The sequence below is a fragment of the Vanellus vanellus genome, assembly GCF_965231255.1.
Source record: "Vanellus vanellus genome assembly, chromosome: 7".
Taxonomy (NCBI): domain Eukaryota; kingdom Metazoa; phylum Chordata; class Aves; order Charadriiformes; family Charadriidae; genus Vanellus; species Vanellus vanellus.
The window spans coordinates 37,027,951-37,053,412 of NC_138912.1; the positions used below are offsets into that span (position 1 = coordinate 37,027,951).

A 25,462-nucleotide genomic window follows, 5' to 3' on the forward strand; every position below is an offset into this window, starting at 1 on the left:
AGTTGTCTGCCACTTTGAATGAGACTTTTTTTTTTTTTTCTCCCCAGAGGAAAATAGTCCTTTGTGGGACGGGAGTGCAGCGCTGCCAGCTTGAAAGGGCTTATTTCATCTCGTAGGCACGAACGGCGTTTGCAGTTCATAATCGCTGTGTAAGACCCAACAGTGACCCGCTGTCACGGCCGCGGGATGTGGATGAGCGTCGGCGTAGCCAAAAAAACGTGGCTGGTGCAATATGCCCATTAACTGTTGCTCTTACGCCATGTTATTTGCAGGACGGGACCTTTTTTGCACCTGCAATGTCCGGGGTGTTGTAGCAAAAGGTAAATGCTCTGGTATTGCTTAATTGTGCAACAGAGTGTAGAGCAGTGGAGTGCAGGGATTGTGATTTGCCGTGTTTACGGACGCTTCACCAAAAAACCCAGCGCCCAAGCAGCAGCTTCACATTTATGTATTTCTGTAATTTTATGTCATTTTGGCAATTGCAGAGATTCGTGGATGCGTGTGTTGCTCTGGGCTCCGGCAGCCGTGTTAGATGGCTGTTTGAGTAGTGAGAGAGATATATATATATTTTTTTTATTATTATTATTTTTTTCCTGACATCTCCAGCTGTGGGGGCTCATCCGGACGGAGCAACCCCTTGGCAGCCAGGCATTTCCAAAGGAAATTATGCAAAAAAAAGAGAGGAAAAGAAAAAAAAAGTTTTTTTTTTAAAAAAAAAAAAGAAAAAAAGAAAAAGCCGCAGCCGGGAGCATTTCGGAGCTTCCGATATTTTTTACCCCCCCCCCCCCCCCAAAAAACCCAAACAACTCCACGTGTTATTTGCGTTTCGCCACCATGCCCACCCACTCGGTGACATCCCCCCCCTCCCCCGGGTACCCACTCGGGTGACGCTCCCCGCAACCCCCCCCCCGCCCCCCCCCTCCCTCCTCCTTCCCCCGGGGCCGGTCCCGCTGCCGGAAGGGAAGCGGCGGCGGCGTCCCCGTAGCCGGCCGCTCCCTCCGCGGGCCGCCGGGAAGGGGAGGGCCGAGAGCGGGAGCGGGGACCGGGAGCCGGAGCGGGTACCGAGAGCCGGAGCCGGGCCGGGCGGGCGGCGGCAGGTGCGAGGATGGCGGCGGGGGACGCGGAGCAAGTGCGGTACTGCGGGCGGCTCTCCTACCTCTGCCTCAAGCTCACCCTCATCACCTACTCCACCACCTTCTGGGTGAGCCCACGCGTGGGATTTGGGGTGGGGGTGGGGTTTGGGGGAGGGGGGAGCTCCTCCAGCCCCAGGCGGTGCACGCGTGGGAAAGCGCGGGGTGCGGGTGGTCCACGGGGTGCGGTGCTCCCGTGTTTTGTAATAATTAATGCTTCCGCAGGGGAGGCAGCGGGCGGCACACCTGTGTCTGTGGGTGTAGCTCCCCGTCTGTCTGTCTGTCCGTCCCTACCCCGGGACCGACCGACTGGTTTCGGCGGGCGGAAGGGACTTGTAAATGTTGAAAGTTTGGCAGGTAAAAATCGTTCGTGCGTCTGTTTCAAAGCCTTTGCCCTACGCGCTCGGTCAACGGTACGTAGGAAAATTCCTTTTCTGCGCCTCGGCTAGGTGACACCATGAAGCTTTCCGACTCAAAGGTGTGCCAACCTTGCCCCCCTCGGCCGGCTGCCGGGTAAAAGCCACGCACTGGATGCTGGAAGTGATGAAGCCCCAGCCTTCGGGGCCAGATGATGACCACCGACTTCTCAAACATGGCAAACTTGTCCCGACTGTGCACCCCCCAGGGCTGGAAAGGGGCCGTCAGGGCTCACCGTAAGGACCGTGGGTGTTTAAAGATGCTTTTTTCCAGGCTCCGGGTGATGCTGTCCGGCTCTGCTGGCTGCACCCGTGTATGAGATGCTCAGGCGGGGTTTTTTTTCTGGCTCTTTCAGTTTAAAACACCGCTGAAGCTCTTGTTTTGCCGGCCGGGGTTTCCATTGCGGTAGACGCGGAACGTACAAGGCTTTTGGCACCTCACACACAGCGAAGAGGTTTAGATCCACCGGCTTCGATAGCAGGATATCTTTTGGCTTTCTTTGCACGCAAACCAACCGAGGGAAACCCTTTGTTTTAGGCTCCGGGAGTTCCCTGCGCTACTCCGCAGGTGCGATTTTCAGAAGAGGGACGTTTGTCGCGTTATTTCTAAAAGCCTTTTCGTGCGTGAGGGACCACGCGTGTTGTCCCCTCCCGTGTTGTCCGTCGGCAAGCGGGGGCCCTTTTGCCGCTGGGATGTAAGAATCCATGTGGCCGCGGAAAAAGGGCCCTTCTGAAACGTTTCCCGGCGCGTCCCCGGAGGACAAAGCCTCTTTGAAGCCGCCTGAGGATTTTATTTGGTCTTTGCCGTGGCTCGCTCTGGATTTTCAACATTCTGCTCTCGTTTATGACCGAGTGCTTCAATCCTCTGCGGGGCAGATGGTTTGCTCCGGGAGGGAGGGCGGAAAGGGAAGGGGAAAAGGAAAGCTGGGGGCTGCCAGCGCTCGCTCTCGGGAAGGCTGCTGCTCCCGCCGAGCACACGCCGGGTTGTGTGGGGTACGGCGCGTGGGCTTCTCTCCCCAAATTGTCTTTTATTCTAGCTCAGCGAAGCAGGTCTCATCAGTAGCCGTAAATGTCAGCAGCCTGGTTCCTTTTTCAGCTGTGTTAGTCTTCCTGACTACTTCCCCCCCCCCCCCCCCCCCTTAAATTGGTGTCAATGGGAGTACAGATTGGCTGTGGAGTATGGGCTTGCTTAAATTTGGGGTGATTTGCGTTCTTTTGCTGCTTTTTGGGGGCTTTGACGTACGGGATGCTGAGGCTGTTCGGTTTCCCCCCGGCTGTTGCTGCTCCTCTGGTACCTTTGTGAGTGGTGAACACTCGGATTCGAGTCCCCAGGATTGCTTAAAATCACCAGGAACTGAATATCAGCCTTACCCAAAAGCAGAAAGGGGATGAAGGCATCGTGGGAATGCCGGAGGGGACATTTGCCGCCGGCCCTGTCACTGCTGTGTCTTCCCACGTCATCCCGCGGCTTTTGTAAAAAGTGGTCACCGTAACTTTTCCAGGCAGCTGTTTTGGTGGCGAATGAGGCTGTAATGTAATTTTTGTTGCCTAGCTGGAACAGCATCCAACGTTTTAGACAGAAGGTGCTGTTGTTGAGTGCGCACTTTATTTAAGTGCTGTAGAAACAGGGTTAAAACCACTACTTAGAAATAAACATTTTTCCCTTTCTCTTGGGAAAGTGACTTCTCTGCGTGCAAAAGCCCCAGAGAAAAGTCCCTGATTTTTGCTGGTGGATGCTCATTTAACGTGAGTCAAGGCTGGTTAATTTTATTTTTTTTCCTGCGGACACAGTGTGAATTGCCAAAGTGGGAGCTGTTGTGAAGGCTGCAGGATGTAAACGGTACGTATATCGGTGGGCCGCCTACGTAAAAGCGGCGTTTCCAGCCCTGGTCACAGGAAGGGAGAGCGCAGTGCCGGAGAAGAGAGGCGGGCGGGATGTTTGCTAAGTTATCACATCTGCGCGGCGTAAATAATTCCTGCTACCGGTTTGACCACGTTAAAGCTTTAAAAGTTTTTTATTAAATTCTTAAAAAAAAAAAAAAAAAAAAAAAAAGAGAGGTTAATAAAAGCATATATCCTGCTGGTAAGGAATGAGGATTTTAATTGTGTGCTTAGGTGCTTTTTTTTTTTCCCCTCCTGCAATAGTATTTTATGCTTCAAAAATCTGTATAAAACTTGGAGCGCGTGTGCTGTATGATAGTTTTTTTTATTTGATAGCTGATGCTTTTCCCCTGGCGTAGCAGCGGCGCTGCTGAAGGCATCCTGAAGCCTCCCCGCGGCACGTGCCCTCTGCGTGCCACCGTTTGCCGCAGGGTTAGTTTAGGGGTTGCTGGAGGGAGTTTCGTTACAGCGGTTGTTTCGTGGTCCTCTTCTTGGGGAGCGATGTGATTTTGATGCTCCGGTATCCTGCAGCCTTCCCACAGCAGGCGGCTGGGCGCGCTTCGAGGAGAGAGCCGAGGAGGGGCGAGAAGCTCCCCGGTTATCCCCCGTAAAATGTGTTCCAGGCTCAAAACGACACAATTTTGAAATTCACATTGTCCCCGTCAGCTTTCATCCCTGTGGTTTATGGCTCGTGTTTGGTGGTTTGTTTTTTTTTTTTTTGGTTATTGTTGGGGTTTTTTTGTGGTTTTTTTTTTTTTGTGTTTTGTTTTGTTTTATTTTTAATTTTCTAAGCAAGGGGGATCTACCAGGCAAGTGTTGAGCTTGTTAATGGTTCTTTAACGCTTGCGAGAGAATCTTTAAGTTGTATTATCTGCTGCTTTCCTGGCAAGGTAAATGCGGTTCGGACACAAAGGTATCTGGTTTTTAGATTTGTTGGGTTTTTGGGTTTGTGTTGGGTTTTTTTTTGTTTTTTTGTTTTTTTTTTAAATAGTAGAACTCCTGAGTCACATATACAAGTACAGTTACAAATCTTATATTCCGTAATTGTTCTAAGCCTCTTTCCTCGGTTGTTATAACTGTACTTAAATACGTCAAACTGATTCGTTTATATTGTTTCCGGCTTGAGAAGAAATTTCCAATTTATTCCCCAGATCACTGAATTTTTTTAAAGGGTAAAGCTAACACTACGAATTGACCATTTAGTAATAAGGAAGCCTAATTATAGCTTCGCAGTGTATTACGGTAAATTTGGGTACCTGTTATTTGTCCACTGTGTTTTTTCTTCTGCCTTCCGTAATCAGTACAATTTCTAAGTTTGTCAGAGGGGGCACTTACTCTGAATTTGGTCGCGTAAAGTTTTAAGCTGCTTTTTAAATAGCTTTGGTACGTTTATTTTTATGGGTGAGTCCTTCTGAGATTTTTCTTTTTTAAATGACAACTCGGTGGTGTTCCTCACATAGCGTCCTGTGGGTTTTTTATTCTTACCTGTAGAAAAACCAAGAATTTCCAGTGAGATGTTACTGATTTTGAGATATCCCATAATGGAAAAAAAAAAAAAAAAAAATTTCAACCGTTGGACTCGCGATCCTGCAACTGAGTGTGTCATGTGTCCGTCTAGACCTTTGTGTGGGATCCAAAAAGCTTCATGTGCTGAAGAAATGCTCTCTCCTTGCCGTTGGCGCGCGGGGAGCAGATTCGGGGTTACTGCTGAAACGTCAGGTCAGAAAAGGGGAATGCTGTTTATCAGATTGCCAAAATGATTGATGGGCATCTGGGCTCTTCCCTGAGGATGTGCCTGGCTGTTGGAGTTGGCAGTAAAGTTTTTTTCCATTGCAATTTTCATGATTAAGTGTTGTGGGCTGCTTTTTTCTTTTTTTTTTTTTTTCCCCCCCTTTTTTTTTTTTTCAAATTCAGCATAATTCAGAGCGACTTGCAGCACGCCGTAGCCTTAATACCGAATGATTTTGACTTTACCGTGATTATTTTGCTTGAAACGTCTTTACCGTGTTAAATGAAATGCCTTGCTTCTTGCTGCACTTGTCAGCTTTACCTGGTAGTGCTCAAGAAAGCGGCGTAATTTCAAACTTGCAGGTTTTGGCGTTTTTTTTTCTTTTGAATCCTCTGCATTTCCCCCGATGGCAGGAGGGCTGGAGGTATGGGATGGCCATATTTAGTCACCCTAAATACAATAGGAGCTGATAGGAAGGGACATATAAGCTGTTGATTGCAGACTGGTTTAGAAATGGTGTTGTGTTAGGGGTGCATATATATATATACACACATACATACAGAGAGGGAAGGACAGATGGACATGCAAAGGAGGAATATTAATGCCATGGCATTTGCTAGTGTATGTAATATATATGATCTCAGATGAGTAATAAACTACATTTCAACCAGTGACGTATGTTTCAATTTGTTTAACTTCCAGAATGTTAAAACATTATTTGAATAAGCTTTGGAAGTGAACAAATCTCTGCGTTTGTTTCTAACTCGGCTTTTTTCTGCTTTAGCCTTTGAGTTGGCTTGTTGTTTTTTTTTTTAATCCAAACGTGTGATTTGAGTGTTTCGCTGTTTATAATTAATTCTGAAGTGAGTGGTCACAAGTTCCCGCGTACTCACAAAACGTCGTCTCGGTGTTTACCGGGAGGATGAGTAACATCTGTGCTCTTCTCTCTTTCTGTTTCAGGTGATCGGAGCCCTCATTCTCGCGGTTGGGATTTATGCAGAAGTTGAAAGACAGAAGTACAAAACTCTAGAAAGTGCCTTTCTAGCCCCAGCTATTATTTTAATACTTTTGGGCATTATAATGTTCCTGGTATCTTTTCTGGGTGTGCTGGCTTCCTTAAGAGACAATTTATGCCTTCTTCAAGCAGTAAGTGTTGGGTTTTTTAGTCTTAATTTTTTAAAGGCTCAGTGCTTTTGCTTAACAGCGACACCTGAGTTCAAACCCATAGCTACGTCTGCACTGAAAAATATTTTAATAAAGTCGCCTTTTGAAGCTCAGAGGTGAGTTTGCCATCTCTGGTGGTTCTCCAAATGCTTCTTGGTTCCACCTGGAGGAGACCGCTGGAGAAAGAACCCCCAGGTCGGGCTGATGTCCGTCAGGCTGGCAGTGGCTGGGGTCTGTCCGCCTGCGGGGAATGTAGCGGGAAGAAGCGGGTGTTACGATGTTAGCTGCGTGGCGCCAGAGGGTTTTGGGAGAGGGGAGGTGACAGGGACACAGTTTTTCTCTCCGGTGCCTCCGGAAGGGTAAATTTTAGGGAAATTCCTGTAGAACGCCGCGGTTGCAGGTGGAAGTCGCGCGTAGGGCTAATTAAAAATAAAGCGTGAAAGTGTAATTTGCACCTTCGTGTCAGTTCGGGCTAAAGAAAGGCTAAATACGTGCCGTGTTGTGTGGGACGAAGCAGGAGGTAACTGTGGATTTTGATATTAGGCTGGAATTTTTACTGAGAGCCGGTCCTTGGAGGGCGGTGGCTTCTTTCACTCTGAGCGTGGTGGCGTGTCCTCATTTGATGCCGAGGACGTTTTCTGTTCCCTTTGTGGTAGCAAAGCCGGTAGGGTCTTTAAACGAAGAGAGCCCCTGATGTCTGCTGCTCAGGCTGATTCCACATTTAGCAAGAGGAAAGATATCAGTCGGGTGAATTTGTGACACTGATACCGGGACTGAGCGCCCAGAAATTAAACCAGCTTTGAGGGCGGAGCGTTAGAGATGATTTTCTGATGAGAGATCCTAAAACTTCTTTCCTGATGAGGTTTGCTGTTGAGAAGCGGACCTGAATTCACCTAAAAGCCACCTTTTATACCTAAAGAATCCTTTGGGTTGGAAAAGCCTTTCAAGTATTGTCACGTCGTAGTTATCTCGTGGTGTTGCGATGGATTTCTTCGCGTTATTCGTATTTTGCGTGCGCTTTGAGAAGTAGTCGCAGATGCATAGGTTGTGGTCGTGTGCGAGCGCATTTGTGACCACGTGTGTGTATATATATACACACAGAGAGATGAATAAATAAATAGAGAGCTAGCAGGTATAATTTTTCTTACCCCTGAGCATAGCGAGTCCTGTTTAGTGCCCATCGCGCGGGTTCTGCGCTCCGCTGGCTCGGTAACGCCGTACGGTACCCGGCCCGTGATTTTGCTTTGATTTAACACTGGCAATTTAGCAGGAGATGGTTTGGATTATCTCAAAAGCGCTGCTTTACCCAAGCAATGAAACCTAGCAGGTGAGTGCTGACTTTGTAAGGAAGCATAAAACCACCGCGTTCAGTGCGGTTTGTAGCAGTCCATGAATACGCTTCTCTGGGATGCTGTTACGGGGAGGAGTATCTTGGCACGGTAAATGCCCCTGTCGGTTTTGATTCCATTCAAAGCAGAAAAATCATGTGTTGGCCAACTGGGCAAACCCCAGAATGACTCAAGTGAGGGGGGGGGGGGCAAAAAAAAAAAAAAAGGCTTTCTTGTGACATGAACAGCTACAAAGCCATAATTTTCTATCGTTCTTTAAAATGCCATCTCACGTGCAGAAAGCCAAGTACGTCGGCAACTGAATGTTACGGATTTAGGGCCGCTAATTGAAAGAGTAATTGGGGTTTGTTCTGCTTAAGGACTCACTTGTGATTGTTTTTCTGCAGTTCATGTACATTCTTGGTATCTGCTTGCTGATTGAGCTGACTGGTGGAGTGGTGGCCCTCATCTTCAGAAACCAGGTGAGCTGCTGGCGTTTAGGTTTTGCTCACCAAGAACGTTACTCACAATCCGCCACGTTACGGCTACGCTGCTGAGCGAATAAAAAGCCGTAAAACTGTCGCCTGAGCGCTAATTGGTGGAAGTCTGAAGGCAAGTCCAGACTTTTCAGCACGTTTCAGGTTTGGGGATGGGTGGGATTTGCCAGAGATGAATTCCAGATTAAAGAATCTGGAGAAAATCCGGTAAGGAAGAATGTGCTGTACAGGCAAAACGAGTTTCCAGCTCTTCGTGTATTACAAGATGCTTTCTTCTCATTTGCCTTCTGGGCCTCAGGCTGCTGATTTGGGAAGTTTCCAGCTGGATTTGGAGACTTGGGTATTTTTTAGTGGCTAAAATGTTTTACCTTGCCTAAAGGACAGCTCTTCCATGCCCACATCTATAAGCAACATAACTAATTTCTGTAGGAGTCCACGTCATTTACAAGCATGCTGTAACTATATAAAAACCTTAATTTTTCTAAACAGAAAGCAGCAGACTATGGTTTTTTTTTTTTCAGCCAGAAAGGTTTTACACAAACATGTGTTCACTATGGCAAGTACTAGATTTCTGTGCTTTGATTTTCTTTTTTTTTTTTTTTTTTCCTAATCTGGAAAAACATGAGCATTAAAAGGAGAAGCTGAATAAGGCGACCTCTTCCCTCCCCGCCCCAATCCTACTGATCTCATTTCCGCAAAAAGAAGTCATACATATTATGTTACATATGTTATTTAAAAAAAAAAAAACAAACTTTAAAAAAATATTTTTTTTAAAAAGAAGAACTCATTGTTATTTTGAAGCGGTGTTATGTTCTCCCTAGCTAGTGCTTTCTTCTTGCTCCGTGCTGTACTGGGGTTGTGGACTTGACTTGCGAGGGCAGAGGACGAGTTATCTTCATTTCTAGAAGCCGTTGTTCGCTGTTGCCGTAGGCACCGCCTTAGCCCCGCGCGAGGATTTATTCCGAATTATTCTGGTAGGAGCACCAGGCTCATCCGAGGGAAGCGGATCAGCCTGCCCGGCGTTGGAACGTGGGCATCACGGGATGCGGAGAATGCGGTTGATGGAAAATTAAGTAGATGCCAAAGAGGGTATTTGCTGAGAGGGCAAGGAAGAATTGCTGTTGACTTTTGGACAAAGCGAATGTATTGTTGTGGGTTTTGTGCAGTAAGCGTTTTCCCGACGCGTGTGTTGGCCGTCTGAGCGGGACAGATATGCTCAGGGACGGGTTTGGTTGGTTGTTTTATGGGTTTAATGGAGAAGTTGGGGTTAGTACCGGGAGGAGAAGGAAGTATTTAATAAAAGCTTAGGGTAATAGCCTCCATGCTGGTTGTTCTGCATGCCTCACTAGTTTTTCCCATTTCTTTCTCTATTTCCTCCTCAAATCTGTAGAGCCCAAGTGGGGCGGTGCAGGCAGCGCCAGAGCGGTCAGCACGTGCTGCTGTTCCTTCCCGGCCAGTTAGGATAGTCCTGCAAAATCCCTCCTCATTTCTAATCACCGGGGGGATAATTGTTTTTGTTCTGCTTTGCTTTTAAGTGTTTGTAATACTGAGAAAACGAGTAGGCGTATTTCAGGTTTCTTTCTGAGCTGCAGGGATGTAGCTTCGATCGCTTTAGAAGCTGGGTCGAAAGGGAAGTTGCTACATTCTGGTTATGTTTAATCTCAATTTTTGCTCTGCTATGATGGTGCTGCATGTTGAAAACTAAATGCTCTTACTTTTTTTTTGCTTCATCTTCTGAACTTTAAAAGCATTTTGCTGATTCAGTTTCTAATGTGCCAAGCTGAGGAGGTACCGTTTTATATCTGCCACCGCTCCACTGCCATATTTCTCAAAACTGGGACTGTAAAACGTACAGATATGGCATCTTTTCCACTTTTTTTTAATTTTTCTGCTTAAGGCAGAATAAAGCCCATTATCTGGCAGTTATGGATTCCTTGGAAAATGAAATGGTGAAAATAAAATCCATGGAAGATGGTGAGCAAGGAGACAGTCAGCTCTTGTCGCCCTGGGCACGGTGCCCACCACGGTGCCAAGACGAGCCACCCAAACCCGCCGTTCTGTCACCTAAAAAACAATGGGGATCCCCAGTGCCCAGTGGGAGGGATCGTGCCTGGGGGACAATAGGGCCATCTCCGGGAGATGCTTGGAGAGTCTCGGAGAAGCAGCGTCTCGCTGGAGAGGTCTCACAGTGTTCGCACTGCTCAGCACAAAACCAGAAGTGAGGCTGCTTCCGTAAAAATGTCCCTGCAGGACTATGGTATGATTGATTTTTTTAACTGGTATTTGTTTTTTCTTAAAAAAGAAAAAAAAGAAAAGAAAAGAAAGCCTTTCCTCTTGTGCTCATCAATTACTCTTGTCACTTTAAGCTGTTCTTTTAATTTTGTTTCGGCGTGTGTCACCCATGAATCTTGTCTTGCTTCTGCCTTGTAGACAATCAAATTTTTGAACGATAATATAAGAAGAGGAATTGAGAACTACTACGATGATTTAGACTTCAAGAACATCATGGATTCTGTTCAAAAGCGGGTTTGTGGTTTTGGTTTGGTTTTTTTTTTTTTGCGTTTTTTCTTGTTTTCCTGGCACTAACTCGGTGCCGAGGTGTGGTAGGTCCTGGGCGACAGCTTTGAGTTTTTCCGGTGATGCAATAATCAAATTCTTATTGACGAGGGGGATGAGACCTCATGCGTCATCCATTACGGCGTCGCCCCGGGCAGGGCTCCTCCAGCATCCCAGCTGGCATTTGGAACCCTCTAAATAATGGCAAGAAGTGTGTGTGTGGGGGGACAAAACGGAGCTTTTGCCTTGGTTGGTGTGATTCGGATGCTCGGGGCCAGATCCTGCAAACATTTGGGCATATAGGGGCCCCACAGCTGGATTTGGAGAAACTCAGCCTAAATTCCACCCGGGCTCTTGTGCTGGGGATATCTGCTGGCTGGTCCAAGACGTTCAAAAGCGTCTCGTTAACCGGACGCGCCGGATAAAGAGAAATTAGGTGTCGATTAGGCTGTTTGAAGTCGGGATGTTCTATTTTCACTCGAGGGCACGTAGCAAGCTTTTTAAAAAGGTGGTTATTCAAAGGAAATGCCCGTGGAAGCCTATATACCTGTAATTAAAACTCAAAAATTGTGTTGAGCACAGCTGAGCATTACTTAATGGCACGTGTAGTTGACTCACAGCCTTATATATTTTATTTTTTTTTTAAGGCTGGTGTGCTGAAATGTTTATTGGATTATTGCAGAGTTCTGCCGTGCAGTTCAGAGGCTATAGAAGCAGCAGAAAACGTTCAGAAATGTGATGTCAGGGCCCATGTGATGTCAGTGACCGTGCCAAATAATGATTTAAAAAAAAAAAAAAAAAAATTAACTTAGGAAGCGATATATATATTTTATGACATCGTTATGGAGATGGCAGCCTGCTTTGAAAAACAAAGTTAGCATGGAAAGTCTGTCAAAAGCAAGCCATTCTGAGGAAATTTTGTCATTAGACCTCATAATGCTTTAAAGTTTCCATCCACTGCCCCAAATTATGTATACGTGCAGTGAATATACATTTTAGCGATTAAATAAACTGCTTCTCTTCATTTAATATATAAAGTGAATATTTGTATTAAGTCGGTGTAAACTTACAGTATTTGTTTGCCAGATCTCAGTTCTACTAAATTACACCCAAAGTGTTTTGGCGATATTTTTTTCGTGCCTTATAGCAACGCTTTTGTCTTTTAGACTACATTTAGAGATGTGGTCACAATCCTTAAAAAACTTGAAGCAGCATGTTACAGCTGAGGGTGGAGTGAATGTAAAAAAAAATTGCTTAGTGATGTCCAGACCTGAAAAGATAATTTTTCAACTCAGAAAATATGGGAAGTGGAACTTAGCGCCGAGTCCTCTGCTCTGGCACCCTGGGGAGTAGCTCGATGAGTGACGGGGGAATGATACCTGTATCTTTAATTCTTTTTGGTTGTATCTATGATGTACATTCATATGTGCCTTGCTGATAAAAATCACAAAATTGCCCGGGTGCTCTTAAAATGGTTTTATTCTTACTTTGTTTTCTACTTATTAGAAGAGTTTCTGTTAAGATATGATTTTTTTTTTTCCCCCTTTGCCTTTTGTGTTGTTTTGTTGTTTTTTTTTTTTTTCCAGTTTAAGTGCTGCGGTGGGGAAGATTACAAGGATTGGACGCAAAACGTGTACCACAACTGCGCGGCGCCGGGACCGCTGGCCTGCGGGGTGCCCTACACTTGCTGCGTCACGAATAAGGTACGTCCAAATCCCAGCGTCCCGGCATCGCTGCTCTCTGCTGGGTCCGCCGGCCTTCGCTTAAAAAGGTGCCTTACTTTAGAGAGCCTGGGGGAAGAAGCAAAGGAAAACGGGTGGTCCCCCCTCAAAACGGGAGCTGTGGATCCGTGGGTCGTTGAGAGCTTGAAAAAGAGAAACAGAACGGCCCCATCATCCAGAAATGTGGGCAACTGTCCTCCGGGTCGGTTGGAGTCTGGACCAGTTTCTCAGTCTGTGATGAACTGGTACTAGCGGGTGCTGGCAGCACTTAAGTTCCACGTAAATGTGTGTGTTTTACGTGAATTTTTGCAGTTTTGACTCACAGCTCTGCATTTGAGGGACGGACGTAATGCTGAATTTGTCGGCAAAGAACGATTCCTCGATTTAAAACTGGTGTGGGCAGTCCCTGCCTCGCTGGGTTTTGGTCGTTGGTCTGAATATGGGGCAGAGAAATTGCGTATGGGTAAGAGCAGACGCAGTGTAGCTCACCACTGCCTGGTAGGTGCTGCCCTTCCAACGTCTGCCTTGAGCGTGGCTGTTTAATTAAAAAAAAAAAAGGGGGGGGGGGCGGGAAATAAATGCAATAAGTGTGTCACTAGTCCTGCTGAGAAATGTGTATAATATAAAGGTGTTTGTTACGTATGCTTACACATTTTTTGAGTATGAGACAGACTCTGTTTAAATCTGCACTGGGCTTTTATTTATCCTCAGCAACCAAAGCTAAACAGTTATGCTTTAAATCTGAGGTGTTCGAGAATAAGAAAGTCGCGTATACGAAAACAGTATCTGCTGTTCCACAGCTGCACTGAGCAGAAGAGCTCAGGATTTTGCCCTCTTTTGATGGTCAAGGACGGCAGAGCTGTCTAGTAAAGAGCAGTCGGGCTTTTCCATGGTCATTCAAAATTTCGCTTGTTTTTCTGTAGCTCTCATTTCTCTTTCGAAGTCTGGTTTTAAAGGGTTAGTTGATACGCGTGGAAAGGCAGTGGTACCGTGAAGGCGAAGCGCCGCAATAATCAGCGACGAGTAACGCCGGGTGCCTTTCCAGCCATGGCACAAACGATCAAACACGTTGCGGATTTCAAATGCAACCTGTCAGGCAGGAAAGCGCTAAAATAAAAACTTCTCCGGGGAAAACGGGGAGTATATTCTCCACATGCTGCATTGGTAACGGGGAGGTGGGGGGGAGGATGAGACTACTTGCAGCCTAAAGGTAGCCTGCAGAGGGTTGAGCTCAGGGAAGTTAATCGAAAGGTGGGGGGTAGCCCCAAAATCATAGAATGGTTCAGGTTGGAAGGGACCTTGAAGATCATCGAGTTCCAACCCCCCTGCCCTGGGCAGGGACACCTCCCACCAGCCCAGGTCGCTCCAAACCCCGTCCAACCTGGCCTTGAACACCTCCAGGGATGGGGCAGCCACAGCTCCTCGGGGCAACCTGCGCCAGGGGCTCACCGCCCTCACAGCCAAGAATTTCTTCCTCATATCTCATCTAAATCTCCCCTCTTCCAGTTTAAAATCGTTCCCCCTCATCCTATCAGTGACTAACAAGCCAACTTCTTATTTAAGGGTGGGCTGTTCGGCGAGAAGCTGCAGTACGTTAGGGCTTGGGGCTTTGCTGCCCCGGGATGCCATCGATGTGCCGTGTGACAGCCAAGCGGCACGGACACCTACTCGGCAGGATGGCACTGGCCCTGTGGCTGTATGGCCAGCTGCCTTGGAAAAAAAAAAAAATATATAAAAATACAGCTTAACCAGAAGATGCATAAATCTTCTATGTTTGACAAATGCTTCCAAATACAGGCTGGTTTCTGTCCTGGAAGACTACAGATATGGTTTGTGATTACTCATTCGCTTTGTAGTCATGGAAAACTCCCGCTAATGTCGGAGGCTGGATCCTGATCCTCTTAAAAAGCCCTGTGCTAAGATGAGCCAGGCTCACACCGGGGGAGGGGGGGGGGAAGGACACTCTGAAGGGACTATTTTCAAGTCGAAGTATTCATTAAATACTTACTCTACTGCAGCAGATAAAAGCGACTCCCCGAATACTTGCGAACCTCTGTTTCTAATGCATTTCTCTCCCTTGTGTAGGTTTTCTTGCGCCACGACGTCCCGTTAGCAAACGCCGTGTTTAAAATTAAACGAAGCGGCTGCGTTCCTCGTTGGCAGACGCCCCGCGGGCGGCCGTGCCTTCGTCTGTTGGGCTCGAGTGGTTTGTTAAGTGGGAAATCACTCACAGCGGACACAGCGACACGCTGGTGCCCAGTTTCGCCCACTTTGACTTTTAGCAGCCTTTATTACCTGCTCCGCGGGTTCGAGGGTGGGTTTTCCCAAGAGACCTGTGGAATGGTCAGAGCTTTTTGGGTTTTTGTGTTTTTTTTTTTTTTTTTTTTTAGGAAGGTGCTGAACCTTGTTTGTTGCATGTTGAAGGTATGAGAGCCCGGCTTTTTGGGGGGGGGACTTAAAAAGCTTGACCCTGGCTGGCGTTTCTCTCATTTTGTAACATCCAGCTTCCTTCCATCTTTTGCAAACATCCCTCTTCCCTCTTGAGGAGGTCACCAGGGAACCCCAGGCTACCGACCGACCGCTCAGAGGCCGCCAGCATTTAGAAATCTCATCTCTACATCTTCTCTTAATTTAGTGTCAATACACAAGAGTTTGCTCTGCCTTATTTTCCTCATGTGCGTATTCTCGTTTTCCTCCATGATTTTGGCTCCCTTGGATGGAAGGTGGGTTGATGTGCCAGTGAAGGATGGTATTTCCATGTTGGCTTTGCCAGGCCGGGTAGATCTTCGGGACGCAAGCGAAATATTGAATGGCCACAGAAAATGCATTCGTTATCTGTGATAAACCCAAGCACTCAGTCTTTTCTTAAATACGTGAATTTTATATTCATATATATATATATTATGATATATAAAAATATAATAAATTTGGTCTTGTAAAACGTTTGTGTAAGCGTTCGTCGTATTGGCTGTTATTTGGCTTTCAGATATTTCTGAGCTTAAATTTGCCATCGTGATGGTATGATGGCTGTGTTCATCCCTGGTTTTCTTAATAAGATGTATTGAGTTATTAAGGCCGTAAAATTAAACCCAGCTGTGTGTTTGGTGGAAGCAGCTGTGGCGTACAGCTCTGCTGTAGCCGGCTTTGCTTTCTGACGCCACGCTGGTTTTGCTGGATAGACACGGTTCAAATACCCTCTTGTGTTGTGACACACCGGCAGCACTGAGCGCTCTAAAATCACGTCGAGCTGTATCTACATCTGACCCTGGGAAGAAATCGGTGTTGGACTGGCGAGTAATCCCCTGTTGTTGCTTTTATATGAGCTGGGTGAACACAAGAAAAGGAAAAATAATATTGTTCTTCTGATTTTTGCTTATATGTGTTTTTTTTTTTTTTTTTTTCTTTTCAGACGGACATCGTCAACACTATGTGCGGATACAAAACCATTGACCAAGAGGTAAAGTAACCGGTACACCTCCTGCCATGGCGAAGGGTTGTGCTTCTCTGCACTTTTTATGTCAGTTATAAAATTGTCTTCTGCATACTTAAGTCTACCAGGCAATTAAATCAGAGTAGAGTAGCTTTCATGTATTAAAAAAAAAAAATTAATCTTCTTTGATTGTAGTATCTTCCCTTTCTTTTATCTTCCGCAATTCCTTGTTTGACGTGCATGAAGTATTCCTTCCCAAATCTCGTGTCGTGTCCCCCCCCCCCCCCTTACGCTAATTGCACGGTTAATACAAAGATGCTCCGATACTTTTAAGTGGTGACTTGATTTGGGGTAAGCTTTTAATACCGAAAAGCCCAAGTTTCTCACTGAGTAAAAGCGGTTTCGCTGAAGCCAAGTCAGCTGTTTGGAATTATTTTATATCCCAGTCGCCGGTGTTTTATTTTGAAGCCTGTGATAGTTATTCCTGGAAGAGGAGCGGGATGGGGTCTCCTCCTTCCTCTGGTTTTCCCTCTTGGCAATAGCCCGCTGACTCCAGGGTAGAGACTGCCGGCTCAAGACACTAATTGCGGAGTGATTAAGCGGGGAAATCAGTAATTGGATCCGCCGCAAGTTCTCCACTCTTGGCTTTGGAGTGCTGGTGCGGGGGGGAGGGGGGAAGGGGGTGGTGGTGGTCTAAAAAAGCCCCTCTCCCAGCTCATTTTGAGGCACTTGGCGCACAATGCCGGCCTCGGTTGTTGGTTTTGGGGATTACCGGTTATCTTTACGTATGACCTGTCTTAATTTAGATTCATTGATTTATGGCTTAATCACCTCAACGCTCCAGCCTGGCTCTAACGCCCAAAGCACTTAAGCATATGCTTAATTTTACCCCATTCATCTGCTCAGGACCCTTTTGCAGCCTCAAGTGCTTTCTATATTATGGGTTGGGGTCACGGTGCAGCGCAGCTTGCAGGACTGAATCTGAAATCCTCTTGTTCCTGCCCTTTTTAGAGTCTCTTGCAAAGCACTTGGGCCGCGATTTGTGTTTTTTCGGCTGCCCTACTGTCAACTTGGAAGCAGAGGTGAAAGCCAAAGAGAAGACTTCTCTGCTTTCCGAGTGGCCTAAAATGAGAATCGGAGGCGTTTCTTTTAGAAAAGTAGTTGCAAAAAAAAAAAAAAAAAAGTAGTTTAAAAAATAAAAGAACTTGTTCACGTGTGGAACAACTGAAAAACAGACGGAAGAATTAGTGATGAGGCCTGTGTCGAATTCAGTGGGTTTAAAGAGCTGGGAAGGAGAACCAAATTTGCCTCCCCGGAATTTTGGATTATCCCACGTTAACTGTCTCATGCGCCAGTGCGACTGCCTGTTTGAGCGTCTGCTTTGTTATTTTTGCAGCGCTTGAGCGTTCAGCACGTTATATATGTCCGCGGATGCACGAATGCCGTGCTAATTTGGTTTTTGGACAACTACAGCATCATGGCTGGCGTGCTGCTCGGCATATTGCTACCCCAGGTAAGAAGGGGGGACAGTGCGTTGGCCATTAACGGGAGTATCTGATTTGTCGCTACGGTATGCGAAATCCCATCTTGAGTGTATTTAATTAGCATTTTTTATTTAAATTTAACATAAGCGATAAGCTGAGGTGGCATTCTGGTAATTTAATAGCATAGCTGTGATGCACTGCAGGGTTTGGTGGGTTAATTTGGTTTCGCTTGGGGGTTTTTGAGTCATCTCCTCCCCCTAGCTGATTCCACGAAGACTTTCTAATGCTCCGAGGCACAAGGGTGGCAATTCTTCTGCTATTCACGAAAATGATCCTTTTATATCCCTATATGCAAAGAATAACAACAATGTGAGTTTCTGTCTGTGTATATGTCTCATACCTGCCCCTATATCTGACGTATGTATAGATCATTTGTAAATTTGTAAAATCTGCTGCGAGAAGCGCGAGATAAGCAGTACTTGATCTCTGATGAGGGATGCCCCTTCCTTTCGCAGTTCCTGGGGGTGTTGTTATCCTTGCTCTACATAACTCGGGTGGAAGATATCATCACCGAGCACAAGCTGAGCGAAAGACTGTTTGAAGAAGTTGGGGTGAGATCTGCCCCCGAGTTTGCCGGAGCCGGCTGCTGCATGTGTTACCCGGGCTGACTTTGGAAACCTCAAATACGGTGTTATATATATATTTTTTTTTTTTTTAATATATATCTATATATTTACATAGATATATATTAAAAAAAAAAGGCAAATCCACCTGTTCTGGTTTGTGCTGGCTACTACAGACCGGGGTGTAAGGAACCGGCCAGCAGACGAGCGGTGGATCGGCAGCGTTGCCGATACCTCCGTAGCCTCGTCGCTCGCGGTGTGTCTGCATCCAAAGACGCAGCAGAAGGGCTCCGCGCTGCCTACGATGCTGCTGCGGTACGGCGACGCTGCTCTGGGAGGTGGGCTTTGTGGGTCATGAAATCTTTTTTTTTTTTTTTTTTTTTTTTCCCCCCCCCCGAATGATTGCTGAGTGATAACGCAGCCAGGAAAGTGATTCTGGGAAGATTTGAAGGTAGATTTCTAGGAAGAGCCTTTGCATCGTGTTTAAATGTTTTCCCTTTCCAACTTCATTTTCTTACTCCTTCCAAAAAAGATTTCTTACTGATCTACATGGTGAAGTATGTGTTCAATAATTTTTTTTTATGCTAATCTTGATGAATTTACTGACAAGAATGGATGTGATGCTGAACACTTTCATTGCTCAGTCTTTTGTGCCTTTTAATAATGGGGCGAATGCCGATGTCGAATCAGTCAGGTAATGCTTGATATCTTTTTAATGCAATTTATTACGGTCTGGCTTTTGTATAAACTTAGGGGATGTTTGTGTCTTGTACGTACTGTATTTTTCCTCTTTAGTAAATTAACTAGGTGATTTATGATTTTTCCTTTTTTTTTTTTTTTGAGTTCTGTATGTCGAGATGTTTCTAAATCTTATCAAAATAAAAACAGTGTTTTGGTGTTGTTTTTTTTTTTTTTTAAAAGCACAAATATTTTCTTTGAAATGCTTTTTATTTTCTTGCCTAAGTTAAGCCTGTCCCTCAAACCCTGAATCAAAAGGGAGAAATACCTTGAGCTGTGATTCCGGCTTGGGTGCTGACTTGCCTGGGGTTTTGGACAGAGTCCCTGAAGGTCTGTGCCTCGTTCCCTCCTCTGAGGGAGTCGGGAGACAACGCTTGGGAAGTCGCCGAGAGCTCTGGGTTGTTGAGCCCTTGCTGTTGCTTTGTCCTGAGCCTTTCTCTGCAGTCTTTCCAGCCCCAGCCAGGCTTGCAGGCAAAATGCACAACTTAAGTATCATGACGCCTCAAATAAACAAGTTCAGGAGGAGAAGAAAGCAGGTTTGGTTTACATCATGCCTTTGTGAATCTCTGCTTTTCTGACACTCCACTGAGCCACACAGGGGAACACCTGATACTATTCTCTCCTTGCTGCTTTTCTTCTGCCTTTCTTTTTTTTTTTCTTTTTTTTTCTTTTTTTTTTTTCTTTTTTTTCTTTTTTTTTTCTTTTTTTTCTTTTTTTTTCTTTTTTTTTTCTTTTTTTTTCTTTTTTTTTCTTTTTTTTTCTTTTTTTTTCTTTTTTTTTCTTTTTTTTTTCTTTTTTTTTTCTTTTTTAAATTTCCTTGCCCTGGGCGTGTTTTCTGCTTTCTTCAAAACTCACTGTTGGCTGCTTAGCCCTCCGCCTTCACCATTTCTGAGGGAGCTTCATGCGTCTCCAGGAGCCAAAAAAAAAAAAAAAAAAAGGCTCATCCAATTCTTCAGAGCGTTTCTGACGGTGTCTGGAGAGAGAGATCCCGCAGCGTTATCAAGCCCATCGTCCGCAGTGCGAGGTTATTTCCTACACAGCACACTCTAGCGTTGGGTCCCGCGCATGGTTGCATATTTAATCGCTCCATATCGTCATCACCTAAATTTTCCCGGTCTCTGTCCTGAAGAATGTATTGCGGTAAGTTAAGCAGCGAAGGTGCCTCTTTCTTTACTAAGCGCGTCTTGTAAATGTTGTGATGAAGTACCCGACATACGGGGAAGCAGGAGATGACGGAGGCATGGCTAAAATTTGGATGGCTTAAATGGAACAGGGAGAGTATTTGGGCATAGCAGGGAGCGATTCTCCTTTAGCAAGGAAATTTGTGGGCTGTATTGAATTTTCGGCATCCTCAGTGCTCTATGTGGTATGCAGTGTTTTTTTTTTGGGGGGGAAGGTTGTTACCTGACAATCACAGGCTGAACATGTGTGACCTTGTTTAATAAATGATTGATTCAAATACTGTCCACCCTTCCCATTCCTCCAGATCTGAAGAAATTAACTCTTGGCTCCTCAGGCCCACGGTGAGCAGAAGGAAGGATGATGCTGATCGGGAGGCGGCTGGAGGAGAGGGACGCAGCGGGTCTCTGCTCAGCTGTGGGAGATGATGGGGGGACCGCGTGAATTTGCTCTTAGGCATGAAGCTTGGCACTTCTCAGTGTGCCACGCTATGTCCTGTTAGTGGAGTGGGTTTTGGATGGGTTTGTAGTGTGCACGAGGTGTTTTGTGTGCTTACAGGGAGCTGTTTTTATCCTGAGCTGCTGACCCTGCAGGAGCGTGCTCCGTCCTGCCCGGTTCGTCCGCACCAGCCACGTCTGGAGGTGATGCGGTGCGGCGTTAGTGAACCTGCAGCTCATCTCCAGCCGGTGCTCCACAGGCATCACTGACCTGACTGCCAGCATTTAATCTTTTTAAATATGCACGTCCCCGTGTCTACAAGCAAATCGACTGGAAGCACGTGGAGGGCTACGCTCAAAATGTTGTCCTGGTCTGATTTTTGCATTTGGCTGTAAGTGAAAACCACCGCAGCCGCGCTAGCAGAGGTCATCTGGGCTTTTTCCAGACGGGTGACGTGAAAGTTGATTTTAAAACAGGTGAAGAAGGCTGGTTCTAATTCAATCCCTGCCTTCCTGGCAGGAGCAGCCACAGCTGGACTGCTCCTCGCAGGTACATCCTTAACCTGCTTTTAAAAATCCTCCTTGCCTGCTGTTTAAAAGACTGAGGCAACTCTGCCAAACCCCAGAGCTATTAGGGAACTTTTTTGCGTGTGTCTGTAATTTTGAAGCGCTCCCACAACTGCGAGCTTCCTATGGTTCATCCTCCCCGTGCCCCGCTGTGCTCCAGCGAGACGGAGGGGTTTTTGTACTGAGACTCACGCACCGTTCAGCTAGAAATAGAGATTTACCTCTGTATTTCGAATAATTACTGGCCATCCAGGCATGGGCTCGGCACGGCGCTTGGGCGCTGCACGCTGGTGAGGTGATGGCCTGGCTGGAGCATCGTGCGTGGTTTACGTTCTTAGGATGATGTTACGCGATCAAAATCTTTAATTAGGTGCAGTTCCGGAGGAGAAATGCCGAGCAGCTCTCCCTCTGGTGGTGCGGGTATGCCATATCGCAAGGCTCTAATTAAATCTCTGCTGGCCGTGAATTAAATCTCCGCTCGGCGTGTCTGTGCGGCACCGGGGTTTTGCCGGTGGCCCTGTCCCCTGCCATGCTTCGAGAAGCACCCTCGTGTGGGCACAGCTTCCACAGGCTTCGTCCCCCCCAAAGCTGGAAATCCCTCGTTAGCCCCGAAGCAATTAGCATCTGTTCGTGAGGCGGAGTGGGACACTTGGGATATGGCTGCTCGTTACAACCTGCCTTGGAAAACCAGCCTGGGAGGCGGGATGAGCTAATTTCCTACTGATGGGGGGAAAAAAAAAAAAAAAGTAATCGGTGTTTAAGATCTAAAAACCATTTAGCGAAAAGTTCTTTTGCAGATTTGTATTCCTAAGGCCCTTTTCTTCACGAGGACTTCCCAGCGCTGGTGATTTTCTGTCCAAGCCTGTTATCAAAAGGTGCTTGTTGTGGGTTCAGTAATTGCTTTTTGGTAAGGAATAAGCTGGTGGGTGTTTCGGCCGCGGCGTGCGGGTTCTCCCGCTGCCTGGCATCCCCTGGGCTCCGCTGGGCCACGGAGATCAGCTCGACTCCGAGCACGTTGGTGGCACGTGAAGCTGCTTTGGGTTTGCCCCCTCCTTCGATGTCTGTGCCTTTCTGGGGAGGGGGGACAGAGGGCGGCAGCTTCATCTGTGGTGGTGAGAGCAGCGCTGGTGTTTAACTTGTCGAAATTGCGTTCGGTCCATCGTGCTGCTCAAAACCGACCCAGCCCTGGCCTGTTTTCGCACTCGGCGTGGGAGTACCGCTTTGCGTTTAGGTTCAGCTCCTGGCCTGAAGTCTGTCTCCGCAGCTATAAGGACTAAAATTTTGCCTCGCAGCAGCGATAAGAGCCCTTGGGAAAGGCAGCTGTTAAATTCCTTCGAGAAAGTGGGTGTCCTGCCTATTTCCAGCATGCTCCCTTCAAGGAGGTACTTTTTCTTCCACGGATAGTTTTTTTTTTCCTCGATGAAGGTAGGTGGAAGCTGCTGTCCTGGAAAAGAGAGAAGGGAAAGAGCCGATCTGCCTGGGGACGTGCACAACAGGGCAAAGCCATCTCGTGATTCTGGGCGTCGGGTACCAGTTTGCAGCTCACAACCCCATCACAGTGTTCAGCCTTCCCTGGAGATTTCTTGTGGGTCAGCATCACGGGGTGGGGGATGTTACTGCCTGCCGCAGGTTTTGGGGATGGGGATGCTTTGCCTGGGGAAGCAGAAGGAGCTGGTGGTACCAGCTGAGCATCGCTCGCTGCATCGCTCCTGGGACGCTCGGTGATCCTGCAGTGGGAAGCGTGTGGGGCTGATCCCTTGGCTGGAGCAAAGCGGAGCAGCGCTGTGTCCTCCTGCTTGAGACTAGAGCTTGCTGGGTTAAAATAAGCATAACAACACCCTGGGGGGGGGGGGGGGGTGTTTTGGGGGTGCCGGGACAAACCTGCTGGCCGAAGGGCAAGAGGCTGAGGTGGGAATGGGCTGGGGTGTCAGGCTGGCAGGAGCCTGACCGAGGAAGGAGCTCCCTGTGAGGTCCCTGGAGCCACATGTGGGCACTAGCAAAGCCGCTGAGCTGCTGGAGTTTATTGGCTTTTGGAGAAGTTTGAGTCCAGGGCTTTGAAGTTTCTGAGGTTTTTTTCAAATGTAAGTGGGTTTTGCTGAGGGGGACAGCTGCCTCCTTCCTCCCAGTCTTTCCCAGTGCTCTCCGGTCTGTGCAGCACGCTCCTTTGCTGGGATGGATAAGTGCAAATTCAAAGGGCTTCATGTCGGTGCTGGGAAAGGTGCCTAAACTGGAGGAGTGATGCAAAGGGTGCCCGAAGCTTGGCAGCAGGCTGCGGTGAGTCGGGAAACACAGTCCTCTGGGGGAATGGCCAAGTCCATGGTGGAAGGGGAGAAGATGAAGGTAAGGAATATAAACGTGAGCTCTGAAAGCCTCGGCCTTTCTTATCACAAGAGTAGGGGGCCTGCGACGAGGTGTCCCTCAACCCAAGAGCTTTGCTGCTGGGGCTAATGGTGAGTTTGGCAGCCGTGATGCTGGAATCGGGCATGTGTAACGCTGCTGTTGGGACATACCTTTGCCTTTCTTGGTTTTTCTCCTCGCCCTTTTATCAGTGGTGAGGGGCTCTGCAGCTGCAAGCCCTCGTGGCTCATCCTAGGGCAACCGAGATGATGGTGATGATTTTCAGCCCCCTGGCTTGCCACAGCATCAGACGTATCCCAGGCTTGATGGAGCTTTGCTGGCTCACTTTCCTTGTAAAATGGCGTTGTTGAACAAGATGCTGAAGACGACTGCGGCTGCTGATGGTGCTCACAGCCTTCCCAGGGTCCCTGTCCCTGTGTGTGGGGCTGGGAGACATGTGGACACAGCTCTGGGAAGGTTCCTGTCCCAGCAAAGGAGGACAGATGCTGGTGCTGCGCCTGTGCTCAGCTGAGACTGTGGCTCATGTAAAAGCGGTCCGTGCCCTGGTGGTCCTCAGCTTCCCGGCATTTGATGTTTCCTAAAATAGTGTTCATCCTCCAGGAAAGGGAGGTGACATGTCCAAGCCCCCCAAAACTGCTCCATCTCTGGCCTCAGTTTAGTTCCCAGCCAGCTGTTAGCTTATTTCTACGTAAAATGTATTTGTGCCACCGAAAGCATCCAATCCACCTGAGGAAACGAGCTTTGTAAGAAATACTCTCTATCGCAGCCTGGGAGGCATGCGTGTGTCACGGGGTCATCCCGCAGCCCCCGTCCCAGCAGTGGGGACAAAGGCACTGGGACGGAGAGGATGCACCTTTCGAGCAATCCCACGGCGAGCAGCCCCATTGCCCAGCAGTGGAAGGAGAGGCCGCCGGTGTCCATGGGGTGGCTGGAGCAGCCCCTGCCGCACCTCACCCTGCCTTCCCAACCCCGGTGCCCCGTGGACGGGGCAGGATGCGGCCCTGCCACCCCCAGCCCGGTGGCAGCAGCGGCGGCACGCCAGCCCCCCGCCCCGATTATTGTTGGGTGTCCAAAAAGACATTGAAAAGCAAGGAGGAGAGCTGTGAAGAGGGTCACTTTAGTGGCTCTTTCTCTCTCTCTTTTTTTTTTTTTTTTTTTTTTTCCTCCTCCTGAGAAGGAAGTTAGAAAAGCAGAGCCCTCAAAGCCGCATTGAAAGGGTGACAGAGACAGGATAATGTGTAAGACGGAGGGAAGGAATCTCAGAGCACTCGCCACGGTGTTTTAATGATCTGTTAACAATTACCCCTTTCAGGGGAGAACATATGGTAGATGGTTTGCTTTAAAAAAAAAAAAAAAAGGACAAAAAAGAAAAAAGAAATTACTTCAGAAACTTAAATGATGGTGGAAAATGGTGGGGATTGCAGTGAAGAGCTGGGGGAGGGAGGCATAGCCCCCGGGAAGAGGGGATATTGGATGATGAGGGGATGTGGGATGATGTGTCCCTGACCATGGGGGCTTTGCTGGAGCCAGAGACTCCCAAAAGGTGCCAGTACCCGGGAGCTGCTGGGGATGGCTGGGGCAGGGTGCCCAAAGGAGCCATAGTAGGTTTGAAGAAATGTGGTAATGAAGGAAACCGATAAAGTGTGCTGATAAACCCCAGGAAGCTGCTGGGACCCAGGACGTGTGCTTTCACGTGGGGGCCAGCAGCGCTGTGCCGCAGACCCTGCAGCGAGGTCGGGACCCAGCTCGGACCCTCGGACTTGGCAATGCTTCATGGGGTGGCTGGGGATGGTCTCTGTCCCCAGGGGGTTTTACGGGTGACAGCCCCATCCCTGCGGGCTGCCAGTTTGGGCTGTGGACTGGGGCATCCCCCCCAGCTTGGGCTGAAGCCCGGCTGCGTGGGCACACAGAGTGCTCCCCTCCCTGCAGCTGGGGGCTGCCGTCGCCATGCAAACGGCTAAAATGCTCTGGATGCCCCCAGGTGGGTGAGTGCTTTGAGGTGCCCCTGCAGTTACCTGCCATGAGGTCACTGCCTTTCTCCCACTGCTACAACCTGTTGCCGTGTGGTTTGGTCGTGGCTCACCGAAACTGCTTTGCCAAGGGCTGAAACAGGTTGGTCCCAACTTGTCTTGCAGAGCTGGCGTGTTACAGTTGCACAGCGTTTTGTGTGAAAATATCCAGAGGTTGGGCTATTTTTTTTTTTTTTCATTTTTGTTACAAATAC

At 47.7% G+C, this 25,462-nt stretch overlaps 1 protein-coding gene across 1 annotated transcript; it reads left to right on the forward strand.

Annotated features, from left to right (window-relative positions):
- Window positions 1-1,105: 1,105 nt before the first annotated feature.
- Window positions 1,106-18,004, forward strand: TSPAN15 (tetraspanin 15; the record flags this gene model as incomplete). Its single annotated transcript, XM_082486250.1, has 8 exons — window positions 1,106-1,201; window positions 6,117-6,302; window positions 8,056-8,130; window positions 10,576-10,671; window positions 12,288-12,404; window positions 15,832-15,879; window positions 17,249-17,365; window positions 17,852-18,004. 8 exons carry the CDS (start codon window positions 1,106-1,108, stop codon window positions 18,002-18,004), a joined length of 888 nt encoding a protein of 295 aa, XP_082342376.1.
- Window positions 18,005-25,462: the final 7,458 nt, after the last annotated feature.